This window comes from Xenopus tropicalis, chromosome 9 (genome assembly GCF_000004195.4).
Source record: "Xenopus tropicalis strain Nigerian chromosome 9, UCB_Xtro_10.0, whole genome shotgun sequence".
Classification (NCBI taxonomy): Eukaryota; Metazoa; Chordata; class Amphibia; order Anura; family Pipidae; genus Xenopus; species Xenopus tropicalis.
In genome coordinates, this window is record NC_030685.2 from 72,184,771 (window position 1) to 72,199,496 (window position 14,726).

At 40.2% G+C, this 14,726-nt stretch overlaps 1 protein-coding gene across 6 annotated transcripts in view; it reads right to left on the reverse strand.

Moving 5' to 3' along the window:
- Positions 1-14,726, reverse strand: part of slc4a10 (solute carrier family 4, sodium bicarbonate transporter, member 10) — a 113,003-nt gene that overhangs the window by 71,899 nt on the left and 26,378 nt on the right. For 3 of the 6 annotated variants that reach the window (XM_031893501.1, XM_031893498.1, XM_002933275.4), the window contains exon 2: positions 4,155-4,236. In XM_031893501.1, coding sequence (XP_031749361.1) covers positions 4,155-4,236 — 82 coding nt within the window. Of the gene's footprint in view, positions 1-4,154; positions 4,237-11,309; positions 11,724-14,726 lie in introns of those variants that run through there. The other 3 variants (XM_031893500.1, XM_031893499.1, XM_012971397.3) reach the window with 2 other exon arrangements.

Sequence of the window (14,726 nt, forward strand, 5' to 3'; positions counted from 1 at the left end):
CGTCAGTCTTCTCTTGTGTTTGACTGGAAGTGTTATAATTTCTCTGTGCTCCTTTATTGTTTTAGGGTGTTGGCAAACAAGTTAAGCTACCTATCATCAGTCTGCCCAACAGGCTGATAAGTTTAGGGGTTGGTGCTTTTGGGGGATGCACTTGCATTTGGTTATACTGTATAAGCTAGTTAGCCAATAAACATCATTAAAATGCCACCAAACTCTTGATATTTTCATAACTGTCCCTAGCACAGTCCAGTTTTCTACCAGGGGCATTTTGGGCCCTAGCACCATCCTGATGTGGTCTAGGGGTTGCCAACCCCCTCATCCGCCTTAGGTTTTTTGAACCAGAGGGGTTCGTATCCCTAGTGCAGAGAGTGCAATGGAGAACTCTGCACTGGAAGAGCTGAAATTTAAATTTAGAATTTTACCAGGAGTGGCTTTTAGCAAGTTTCTCAACACGTCTTATGGCAGCAGAGCTCCTGTTCTCTACTACCTGCCCAAATATACCTGCAACACTAAGTCCAGGGCAAGATGGGTGTAGGGCATTTGGGCAAAAAATGGGTATAGAACATCTACTCTAATTGACTATGCATCTGGGCTAGGTGGTGTCTTTATTTGCCATAAAATAAAGTCACAAAACTAGCAAGTTAGGGGGAGGGCATTAAATTTAAAGACAAAGCCAGTATCTGGGTCAGGGTTTGGAGAGACACCAGTACTATGGAATCTTTTAGCCAAATCCAAAACCAAGCATGCAATAAACTGTAATTTAGGAATGCGCTTTGTGATCGTATTTAATAATACATTTTATTATTGATATCAGTCAATAAGCCCAAGCTTAATTATTAGGTTTTAGTAAGAACCATCCCTGCCATCTTGATGTGATTTTAACTTGCTGATAATAAAACATCAGTAAGGAGAATATAGTGCTGTTTAGGTGTTCAGAGCTAATAGAATTGTGTTCATTCCAGCAGGAATTGCCTCATAAACCCCCCAAAAAGGGGATTATCATTGCTGGCTCCTAGAGAACAAAAAATATTATTGCTGCTGTAGAGTTTTAGCCCTAATTTCAATGTTCCCAGCACATTTTTAACCCATAATAGTACATTGTAGTACAAGCAACACTGCTATGGAAGGTATATATCCCCGTTTGACAGTTGTATAGACTAGAGCATATCAGCTTCATTATTCTTCATAAACATCAGTGTCAACTTAATTAAATAACCAGCAAGAAGAAAAAGTGCCTGAACAGTACTAGAAGGCCAGTGTTTTTATCTAGAGTAAACCCCAAGGGAAAGCTTAACATGTATGAAACAGTGCAGCAGTTCTGCCAGCTGAGAGAGTTCATCCTTATCTTGCAAGCCTTCCCTATCTGTATCACAGAGCCAAACAAAGACATTCAACCTTCTGAGAGCTGCTACTGTGCTAACTGCTGTTATTTTCTAGTGGGGCTGCTTGAAGCAGTTTGCACCCTCTATTGTTAAATGGGTCCTTTTATAATGACAGGGCCGGTACTGAGCACCTAGAACAGAAAAGCCACCAAATATGGATGGGGCTGGCACACTAAGTGCCAAGTAGGCCAAAAACTGATAATGACATGAGCGCAAAGGGAGGTCCTATTCCTTTGTACATGTAAGGTGTTTTTTTTTTTAGTTGCCCATTTAGTTTGCCATTTAGTAGGAATAAAGCAAATCATAAACCCTACTCAAAATGCATCAGTTAATAGAGCTTCTCCAGCAGAATCCTGCATTGAAATCCATTTTTCAAAAACACAGATTTTTTTTTTATTTAATTTTGAAATTTCAAACGGAGCTAGCCATTGTCTTCATTTCCCAGGGTGCCACAGCCATGTGACCTGTGCTCTGATAAACTTCAGTCACACTTTACTGCTGAGCTGCAAGTTGGAGTGATATCCCCCCTCCTCCCAACAGCAAAATAGCAGCTCCCATTAGGCTAATGCCACACAAGGCGTAGGGCTGAAATTTTCGGCAAGCGACTTGTGCCTGCACCCGAATGAATGGAATACGCTCGAGTGCAGGCACATGTAGCCGATATACACATGAAAACGCGAAACTTTGCATTCTCCCGTGTTTTCATGCGTATATCGGCTACATGTGCCTGCACCCGAGCGTATCCCATTCATTCTGGTGCAGGCACAAGTAGCAGGCGTAGGGCTGAATTTTCGGCAAGCATTTTTCCGCTTGCCGAAAATTTCAGCCCTACGCCTCGTGTGGCATCAGCCTTAGGTATCAGAATAGCACTCAATAATAAGAAATCCAAGTCTGGCTTGGGACTCCTCCAGTTACATGGGAGTAGGAGAAACAATAGGTTACCTGAAAGCAGTTCTATTGAGTAGCGCTGGCTCCTTCTGAAAGCTCAGCTCAATAAATAAATTTGTTGGTTCAAGAATAAAATCTTTAATCCTGTGATTCTACCAGCACATTGCATTACACTAAGCTCTAGTGTACAACTGCACTCCCCCTAATGTGCTCATATACTGTAAACAGTGCACGCCGTGCAGCCCCCGAGTGTGGGCAGCAATAAGTAGCTAATAAGCACTGACCATCTGCCAGCACATGGCCTAGTTTTTTTTCTATAAATGCAAATTCTGGCACAGTTCTACTATGATCCCTTTTAAATATCAGTTTGTCTGACTACCAAGTCTTACTTATAAGTATGTGCACTTATTTTCTTCATAGTGGAACCCAATCACTGACAATAAAAACATAACGTGAGTGCCATCCACTTTCATTTATTCATATACACAGATGCCATCATTCCATCCCTTCCCCCATATCTCACAGCTGTTGTTTATAGCTGCATTGCTGTGGTACATAGGGATTAGGGGATGTCAGACCAGCCAGTTACAATGCTGCATTCCTATGGCGAAACCAAACAGCTGGTTCTGGGAATTTTAAAGAGAATTGTCAAGAGCAAAGCCTTAAATGATCCGGGTTCTAGGTTTCGCTCGGTCATAATTAGGTTACAAGACAAGAAACAGAAATTTAATTTGGAGAAATGTAGCAGAGAGCAGCACTGGTGGGACTGGTACCTCGCAGGGCTTAGGGTGCTGGGCTAAGGGGTAACTGGGGCACTACATCTTCATGGAGTTCATATGTCACTTACAAAGTGAAATGGTTCTTTGTGTGCCAGGGAAATTACATTGTATTCTCCACTCATTTGTGGGCATTCATTTACTGATAATTTGCAGGTAGTGAAGTATTAAACAGTAACATCACTACAACTGGATAAATTAAAAAGAAGATTTCTATTACCAGAATAGGTTATAAATCTAGAGTATACTGTACATGCCTGGAGACTAAACTATAGTCTTACATAGCAGAGCTGGGCCCAGTAGTATTGGTACACAAGGTAATGCTACTTGGTATGGTTCCCTTCTTTACTGCCCTCACCTACTCAGTCTGGACTCCAAACCCCCACTACTTGGTTCTAATGGCCACCATTGCTTTCACTGCCAGTATATCCTTGCTTGCTCCCCCTTTCCTCCTTCACCAAGTTGCACCCCAGGCACAAGACACTGAAGACGCTTCTACCTACCATTAGTCCTGGCCTTTTATACAGTGTGATATCTATTTTCTAACCATCATTATCTAACCTTTTTTACCCATGGGGCCCCTATGAACTTGGCACTGCCAAGGTTACATTTCCTGTGGCACTTAACTCCCCATTCTGAGGCTCATTTTCTATTGCTGTCTTTCAGAATTGCAGGGTCATACACAAAACATAACAAAACACAACATCGATGCCCCCACCCATCTCTCAATTTCTATCAAACCTAAACCACATACCAGTAATTGCAAAACATCATGTAAACTCAGCCCAGTACCTAGGGTCGGACCGGGGGAGCAGGGCCCACTGGGGCTAACCCTAACTGGGGCTAACCCTAACCCTCTGCAGGGGTCCCCGTTACCCATCCGACATCCTCCCCTGAGCGCACATAAGTGAAACGCGTCAGGGGAGGACATTGGCAGCCAGGGGAAGTGGCAACAGGGATCGGGTCTGGGCCATCTACTCATGACCATTAATAACTGCAGCAAAGACGGCAATTAAAATATGGCGAAGGAGTGAGCATTTATTATCAATGATGCCCTTGGTTACCCACATCCCCAGAGAAAGCACATTGTATATAATAACTGACTTACCTTCTAAATCTTCTTTTTCAAAATGTGTTTTCAGAAGAGAACGAGTTCCACCTCTGTCCACCACTGCCTCCTCATCATTTCTCTGCAACAAAAAAACAACAAGTATTGTTATAGACAACTTTTTACCTATTTACAATAAAAGGGGCTGGATGCAAAGTGCCCTGTGTTTTGGCTAGCCCCTGGAACACATATGAGATAGTAACATATTATAAATCAGCCCCAATGCACCAACCCATAGCAAATTTTCTTTAAATATTTTATCTGCTAAAAACAAATCAAAGCTCATTGCTGATTGGTGGCTATATGTTCCCCAACACCCTACTGTGTGTTTTATATATTAGTACTGCGCCAGTTTGCTCTGTACTTACGCCTAATAACCCAAATTATTATTTTACTATTATTTCCCTAATCGCTCCACTGATATCCATGCTGTTCAGGGCAAGTAATGCTGCCTCATTTAAACAGCTCTTGCCTCTGTAATTGTCTTTATTTGAATTGCAATAAGAAGAGAGAAAAGAGGTCGGCACTTATAAACCACTATAAACCCACATTACAAGCAGCCCAAGGAGACAAACCAGTGAAGAGTGAAAAGCAATTGGATTCCACTTCAGAGCATGTTCTAAGGTATAAAGGAGAAGAGAACCCAAAGCTCGCCTTTACAGAAACTTTCAGTGTTATAGATGGACCTTTGGAATTTGTCTTTATTTATTTGATTTTTTTTTTTAATTATTATTAGCATTCCTACTCTGGCTCCTTCAAGTCTGCAGGTCAAGAGCTGTCTAGGGGTTACTGAACCTGAAGGTACAATAAATGGGTTATTTACCTTAACATTTACTAGGTTGTAAAGAGTGCTATTCTTATTCAATTTGCAATTGGTCTGCATTTATTATTATTTGTGGTCTTTGAATTATTTAGCTTTACATTCAGCATTTTAGCAGCTATATGGTTGCTAGATAGTGATTTAAATGAAAAACTGCAATATGAATAGGAGAGGTAAGAACAGAAAGAAAAGTAATAAAAAGTAACAATACAAATGAAATTGTAGCCTCACAGAGGAATCGTTTTACCAATTGCTCATTCTATAACATACTAAATGTTAACCTTAAAGGTGAACCACCCCTTTCAATTCCAAACTCAAGAGCTATAATGTAAACATCATAAAAATAGGGATCCACCGAATCTACTATTTTGAGATTCGGCCAAAGCACAAATCTTTCATGAAAGATTTGGTCAAATACCTAACCAAATCCGTAACCTGATATGCATATGCAAAATGGTCATGGAAGCGTTGTTGGGTTGTGTAGTATTAGCGAGTGTGTATGTTGGAATTTTGGGAAAACATGCTGTATTATGGGTAAAAAAAAGACAGTGATTTGAGTCCTAAAAATGAACACTTTCAAGTAGCAAATCTTGGGGCAAGGGTCGGACTGGGCTGCCGGGACACAGGGAAAAATCCCGGTGGGCCCCCCTACTGACAGTTCCTACTGACGTCAGACGGGGCCCTGCGGGGGGGTTAGGGGATGCAGCTGGGGCACCTGCAGGGCCCCTGGGGCGGGAGCCCCGGTGGGCCCTGCACCCCCCAGTCCGACCCTGCTTGGGGCGGAAATTACCTTCAAAATATTCTCAATTTGTACACTGCTGTGTGCAACTGCCTCACCAGGAAATCTCCCAGTGGGTCCAGATGGCCTTGTATGCCTATACCAGGGATCCCCAACCTTTCTTACAAGCACCATAAAAGTTCATGGAGGTGCCCAATAAGGGCTAAGATTGACTATTAGGCAGCCTCTATGCACACTATCAGTTTACAGGGGGCTTTATTTGGTAGTAAATCTTGTTATATTTATTTAACCAAAACTTACCCCCAAGTCAGGATGTCAAAAATAACCACCTGGTTTGGGGCCACTGGGAGCAACATCCAAGGGGTTGGGGAGCAACATGTTACTCACGAGCCACTGGTTGGGGATCACTGGCCTATACCATGGTTATTCCCCATTTCTGTATGGGAGAAAAGAGACAAAATGGAGAGGGCCACTGGCATAACAATAGGGGAAGCAGTCAAGAAACCCCCTGCACATGCTTTCCTACCACGGTGGGACTAAAGAGAAACATGAGCGGAGGGTGGGTGCAGAGGCAGCAGCGGGAGGGGGGCAGGGTATAGTTTTGCTATTTGCACCGGGCCCCTCCACAGACTTTTTTAAGGGGGGAGAATGGCACCTTATAGTTATGCTACTGGAGAGGGCAGCTGAGTAAGAGATGTGAATGAAGAAGGGGAAGGAAAACAGGTTGAAGAGTGGGTCTGTGGTCCATTGGCACCCCTGTCTGACATGGATTCACTAGGATAAAATCTATAGTACTTGAGTAAGTCACTATGAGTAAAACTCATATTCTGCATCAGTGCTGAACCGTATGGGCCGTGTATAAATCAAGGCAAGTCTCCCTTCAGTGTCTGGGCATGGCACATATTCATGAAAAATAATGTCTATTTATTTGAATTTGCTATTATCATTGAGCCGGTTACAAGCAATTTTTCAGGCTTATGGTTGGCTTTTCCTTTAGAGTCACCTATAATATAATTATACTGGCAATTTATTTCATGCATAGCTGGTATAATGAAAACAAAGTGAGACAGCACTATAGGCAGCTGCCATTGTTAGTAATATTTATTACCCAAGATTGATTGTTTTGCCTATGATTCAACAGAAATTCAACATAAAATAGATTTTTTTTTAAATAAAATATCTCCTGCTTACCAGACATTGGTATTTAAAGGGGATATAAAATTTTCATAAAACACTCACATTGCATTTCCAAGCTACCTAAATAACACCGGCCATAAAAAGGGGTGGTTTAAGCCTATATACATAGGCATAACTTATCCTGATTGCTCCTGTCAATCTCTGTGTCATCATAGGGTCTGAACCTGACTGAATTGAATTCCTCTGCTTATAAACATGGTGGACATAAGTGAACCCTTAATAAATGTAAATTGTAAGAAGCTTTAATTTGGCAAATACTACCATAAACATCTATCAAAGATCAATGAAAGGGTAATCTTACTTATATTTGTCATTGCTCCCTGGTGCCTTTATTTAGACTCCCAGACTTGCACACAAGCACAATTGTAACATTTTCTGATTTTACTATTATGTTCTAGAAAGTCACAAGAGAGCCCTGGGAAGTACTGAAAAGATAGCCTTTCCTTTATTTACTCTTCAATAATGAATGAAGAGGAGTTTAACTCCTAATATGCCACCTGCTGTAGAATCTACCATTTAACTGGCCCACATATATTCTATTGAGAAAACTGGAAAGAAATCCATTCAGTTGTGTCTTAGTGATGCAATAACCCTGCCCCAGCATCATAACCCTGCCTGACATCATTGTGCCCACCTCTGCCATCATCATGCCCACCCCCCAGTGTAACTCCCCCACTCCCAGTGCCATCAGCCCAGACCCCTTTGTTCAGGTTTAGCCACCGGCAAGAGTGGTAACCCACTCTAGTCTCAACTAGCATCATGCCAGTACAGCAAGACCAAGGCACCCTGGCACATTAGGTATTAACTCTTGTTTTCTCTATTTTTCTATGAGTGCATACATTACAAAGAAGTGTTGCTGACATGAGCAGAGAGACCAGAGAACAAGAACCCCAACTTTGTGAGATAACTGTCCCTTATGTGATGCCTTGAGTTTTGCAATAGCAATGATCCTACACAAACACTGCACTGGCACAATAAAGCAGAACACAAATCAGAAAGGAAACATTTACTGAGCGGGACCACAATCCAATACCAGGAGGAATGTCCAGACAAAGCCAGGAAACAGAATGTTCTCATGGAAACTAATACACATGAAAAGCTGGAAATGCATTCCATCAGATTAGGCAGGTTTGGGTAACAAAACAAAGGTGTATTTGGGCTGTTGCTGAACTAAACATGCTTAAGGGTAAATCACTTTCCTATTAAGAAAACTTTTATTTGGATCTTTAAACCATAATTAAATGGATAATGCAATGGTTGAAACTACTAATCAAAATATTTTTTGAAAACTGGGGTTTTGGCTAGTTGGGAGAAACATTTATAAGTTCCAGTGTGCTCCAGTATAAAGCATATTGGGAGCTGTAGTCTTGCAGCATCAGCAACATTACTAGCAATTTTCTGCCCACTGTCTCAGGTTTGCTGGGACAGTTCTGGCAAGCAGGACCTATTGCTAGTCGAGCTGCCAGTCTATTCAAAATAGGCCCTGGCATTTCAAGTACAAAGAGGCCCAAACAGCCCCTCACCAGCAAACTAAATAGTGACTGTCTATGGCATCTTACAGGAGCCTTGGAATCCAAACTGTGTTAACAGTGTTGCAACTTGGTGGCACAACAGGGAGAAGAGTGGGAAAGATTGGATCAGGCCCAGCTAGCTGTGATGGGAGGCTGGACTTGGGGGATCAGATCAGGGAATAACTGAGCAGACCAAGGGCAGAACAATGGATAAGCACATGTACAAGTACAGGTATGGGACCTGTTATCCAGAATGCTCGGGACCTGGAATTTTCCAGATTAGAGATCTTTCTGTAATTTGGATCTCCATAACTTAAGTCTGCTAAAAATCATATAAATATTGAATAAACCCAATAGGCTTGTTTTGCCTCTAATAAGGATTAACTTCTACTGTACAGTGCTGTGTACATATGTAGCGCTTTATAAATAAAGATATACATACATACATACATATATTAGTTGGGATCAAGTACAGGTACTGTTTTATTATTACAGAGAAAAAGGAAATCATTTTTAAAAAATTTGGATTATTTGCTTATAATGGAGTCTATGGGAGATGGCCTTTACATAATTCGGAGCTTTCTGGATAACGGGTTTCCGGATAAGGGATCCCATACCTTTACAGCCAATAAAATACAGGCCCTGGGCCAAAACATTGGCAGAATAGTAACCCTAGCTAAAATGTCCAACCTTGCTACTCTCCCCTACTGATATCAGGGTACAGCACAACTATCAGTTTACTCATGATATTCTTACACATGTTTGTGGATGAAATCCATATGAAACAGCACAGACGCTGAGCACAAATACAGCAGCTGTTATTATATATCAACCATATCATTTCTTGTTGTCTTTCTGTTATTTGGATCTCCACACCTTAAGTCTACTAAAAAATCATTTAAACATGAATTAAACCCAGTAGGATAGTTTTGTCAGTAATAAAGAGTAATTATATCTTAGCTGGCATCAAGCACAAAGTACTGTTTATTATTACGAGAGTAAAGAAAATATAATTTAAAAATCTGAATAATTTCTTTAAAATGGAGTCTATGGGAGATAGTTTTCCCATAATTTGGAGCTTTCTGGATAACAGGATTTCGGATAACAGACCCCATACCTGTTTTACTTCAGAATTTTGAAAGTAAACCACACGACTACATATTATTTGCATTTCTAACTGATAATTTTTGGCTTACTTTGATGCAAATAAGGAGCCCTGTGCAGAGGAATAACTAATATAGGCTACCATACTTCTCCTACCATTTCCCCCTTCCCTTGTTAGTTGGAACAGTTGCTAGGAAGATTATTTCCATTAAGCATAGATGCAGTGGAAAAGCTTTTAATAACGATTTATTTGTGCCGGTTCTTCTACTGTACGCGCCTATGGGAAACAGGCCCCTGGGCTGACGTGAATTTAATTATTTAGCCCATTTACTTTGAAATGCTGAATTATGACTGACTGCAATGCTTCCCATGAGACTTCTGTTTAGCTTAGCTGTCCTACGCATCACATGGGCTGCAATGAGTCAATTTCATATGTTATACTGAATGCTGGGATTCCTCCAGTTACCTGCTGTGACCAGACAAGCTATGGTTAGATGGTCATGCAGGAATCTCCATAGTATATTCTAAATGCGGAAGTCTCTCTTAGGGCAAGACAGCCATTTTGTTGCAAAGCTTTGTGTCTGAATTATTGCCAGCTTAGATTTATACAGTAGATCCCAGATAAACACATTCTGCATTTGGAGATCCTTCCCAGTGTGCAAAACCAACCTGTGAAAATTGGCACAGTTTATCCCTGTGGTTACACAGATCATAGATAGATAGACACATTATTGCATTATTTTGCTCTCTGTGTTACAATTTTTCTGCAAGGTATTCAGGGTCGGACTTGGTGTACCAAGGGAAAACCCGGTAGGTCCCAGTCCTGTTGGGCCCAACCAGCCTGAGCTGCGCCGTGGAGTGCTAAGCGAAAAACTGTTGTCACCTATTGTGCAGCAATAGTCAACAAACAGTGAAGATTAAAGGAATAAATGTGTATATTAATTTAAACTGAAAGAGAAAGATAGATGATAGATCATAGATAGATGATAGATAGATAGATAGATAGATAGATAGATAGATAGATAGATAGATAGATGATAGATGGATGATAGATAGATAGATAGATAGATAGATAGATAGATAGATAGATAGATAAGATAGATAGATAGATAAGATAGATAGATAGATAGATAGATAGATGATAGATATGTAGATGATAGATAGATAGATAGATAGATAGATAGATAGATAGATAGATAGATAGATAGATAGATATGTAGATGATAGATAGATAGATGATAGATAGATAGATGATAGATAGATAGATAGATAGATAGATAGATGATAGATATGTAGATGATAGATAGATAGATAGATAGATAGATATGTAGATGATAGATAGATAGATAGATAGATAGATAGATAGATAGATTATAGACAGATAGAGATAGACTGTAATATGGAATACTTCCCCCAAAACATACATCATAGGGGGTAACTTAAAAATAAGGTTTGTACCCTGCCATTATTCATCCCAATTTACTGCAGCAGCAGGAGAAAGATTAGAGCCATCTGTCTATATGTATCCATACAAATCTGAAAAGCATTAAGGTTTATATCACATTACTGTTGTGTTTCCACAACAATATCCTTAAGTGCCCAACACTTTATTGAGCAGGACCTTCAGCTCAAGTTGAATACATTTGTATAGTATAGGATGTACATCAGATAAACCACAAGAGCCAAGGTAAAGGCATATGCCTTAGATGTTTTACATATATATGGTAAATCCCTGCATTCTGATATAGGAGGGAGGATGAAGGAAAACAGTCTTCAGGCCTTACCTGGTGGCACAGAGAATGGAACAAGTCACTGCTCCCAGACAACATGGCTCCTCTACTCCCAGAATCCACTGCACTTTGTGTTTAGGACTTCAACAGAGTATCCAAAGCCCATTGACTTCCTTATCATTAAATGATTTTTTTTAAAGGGAGAAGTATTGGGGGGGTTTTTTCTCTTTTCTGGTGAGCAGGTTCAGACCAATGGCATTGTGGTGTCCTCCATATCTGCACTGTGGCGATACTAACGCTGTCTGAACCAGCAAGGCTCCCTGCCTGAAGCTATTCTGTATCCAGCAAAGACAGAGCATGTCGCCTCTCTCGGCTCATCATCACAGCAAAATCCATCCTGTGACCATGGATTTGCTCTCTATCTCTAACCAACCGGGGGGGACGGGTCAGCTGATGGAATCTGCACAGCGAGAATCATCTCACAGAGGATTTATAGATTGCATTAGGGGGAAGGAACAGACTGTCTAAGGGAATGTGACAAATATAAAAATGCAATGTTTACCCCCCCCCCTACACACACACACCTTCTCCTTAGACATGGCGTTCTGTCACTGAGCTGATTTATGAATGTTTTTGTGTGTATGTGTGGCAGATGCTCCCATTGTATTTGAGAGCCTCCTCCTCCTCTCTCTAGCCTTGGCTCTTGTCACTTCACAATGACTAACAGTATGTGTCACTACCGTGTAAGGGGCCATGATGATGAAGGAGAATCAATCTGGCAAAAAGTGATCCCTCATATTAAATTAGAATCTCATTTGAGGGGGGAGGGTGTGTGGATGTGATTTTAAACAGTCACTAAAGCAGTCTCTGAACATGTGACATGTTGGAGATGTTGTCAAAAGACAGATTTCTCATTCTTAAAATAAACATGTCATTATATTCATGGCTTGTAATAACCCGAGCCGTATGCCCTATCCCAGGCACGTGAATCTATGTAAATAAGGGAAACCCTGCCATTTACAGTAGGACTGGCCTGATATCCATGGTGTTGGACTACAGCTCCCACAAACCCATAGCAGTACCATCATTAAAAACAAACTGTTTATTAAAGGGGAACTCTGGCTTCAGAACGAAAATTTGTTAAAGAGCCTACATACATAATATACCTATTACTGTATTCGGTTCCTTCAAAAAGTATAAATAAATACCATTTGTATAAGCTGAAATCCAGCTGCAAAACAGTTCTTCTCTTTCTGCAATCCTGGCAGGGGAGGAAGGACTAAAACGCTGATGATACAAAAGTGTAACAACTTATCCACAGCTTACAAACAGCATGCAGGAACTACATAACCCACAATGCATTGCACTGTGATGTTCCCTGGGTAGAGTTCCCATTTAATCATAGCGTTGAATACAAAGCAAAATAGTAACATCTTTGACTCAAGAAATATACGACAAGTCCCATTAGTCATTGACCCTAATCATCGTTTGCCTTTGCTAGCGCCACATTTATAGTAGTCCACCATAATTTAACCCTTGAGAAACTGCTGGGAGCTTGAATACAATTACATTTCAGTAACCGGTGTTCATCTCATGCAAATACAACAGCCCTACTGTCTTGCCCTTGAACTACTGAGTCAAGGTCACCAAGTGACATTAATTATACAGCACCCAATGGGACTCATTTTTAGAGAATAAGCCTTTTATACTAATTACAGCATTATGAAAGAAAAACTCATTTTCTGTTGAAATCTATAATGTGTTCAAACTAGAGTTCCAGTCATTTCTGTCAATATTCAGACAATCAAAGGAAAGTGAAAAGGCCACTAACACAGCATTCAGCAACAAACCAATACATGCCCCCAAGTGCTTTCTAGATACAGCCAATCTACACGTTTCTTGAGCCTGGGCCTTTGTGATCAATGGATCATTGATTTTTTTGAAGGGGAACTCCACCCAAACACAACTTGAGGTTTTTTTTTAACATAATTTCAAGCAACTTTGCAATATACATCAATTACAAATATGCAGCCTTTTCATGATATTTAATGTAATAATATGGTTTGGAACAGTCACCTAAGCCCCGCCCCCTATTCTCCTGCTGATCTGGCTGATGACTTTGAGACTCAAAATGTAACAGTAGTCGCCTGTCCTCATCCTGCCTTCATCCTCCCAATCCCACAATTCCCTGTAGACGTGATGTCAATAAGGAAAGGAACATCACAGTGCAATGCATTGTGGGTTATGTAGTTCCTGCATGCTGTCTGTAAGCTGTGCAGAAGCTGTTACAATAAGTAACATCAGTGTTTTAGTCCCTCCTCCCCTGCCAGGATTTCATATGATGCAGAAAGAGAAGAACTGTTTTGCAGCTGGATTTCAGCCTATAAAAATGGTATTTATTCATACTTTTTGAAGGAACAGATTACAGTTATATACATATTAGGGGTTAGGGGTGTAGTGTGGGGCTCTTTAACAAATTTTACTTTGGAAGCTGTATTTCCCCTTTAAATTTATACCATTTATACCATGATATATATGATACATGAACAGTGATGAGAGAGAAGCTTTACATGAACATAAAATGCACCACACACATCCCATAGGATTATATGTGCAGATTATATATTAGATTATATAAGAGTGACAAGATGGGGAATGGGGCATTTATATCTTGTTTTTATCCCCTGTTCCTTGATTTTAGAATGAATTATCAAAGTTTATGTTTTAATGTATTTTTCCCCATTTAATACTCATAATCTCTGATATACACACCATATAATCTCCTGTGGGATGTGTGTGAGTGGTGCCGCTTATGGTTGCTTAAAGGTTCTTCTTCTGTGGGGCTTATGTGTTGCTGCAAATTGAAAGTTAGATATAATTTAATGTGGTAACATGTCTTGCACATGCACTTTTATATATGTAGATACATGTTTGAAAAAGTTTATTTTGCTGAATAGTAACTGTTCACTGCAATTTCTATATGATATTATATTACTATGTATAAATGTGATATTTAGATTGACTTGAACACTTTACAGCACTTTTCAGCACTTTCACTTGCTTTATGGCTTCAGCCACTATTGGCAGTTCACCTTCCTATTGGTTTGCTGGTTTTGGCTATTTAAAGGTGTGTGTTATAAGGCATGGTTGCCTTGAGAAAGGTCCTGATGGGGACCGAAACATTATGTCGGCTGATTATGCTATTTTAAATACATGTTTTAACTTTTTTCACAAGAAATGCTGCTCTTTTTTTGTACTATTGGAACTCTTTACTGAGCACCCAAGGTATGTGGTCCTTTGTGTATGTGTATGTGTATATATATATATATATAGTAGACCTTTTTCATATCATTTTCCACAGTTTGGACTGCTGTTCTAAAAGGAGGACTTTTAGAAGAAAAAAATGTTACTGTGCAGATGACTTAAAAAGGACATAAGACTTCAATCAAAGTATTAATCCATCCAAATATT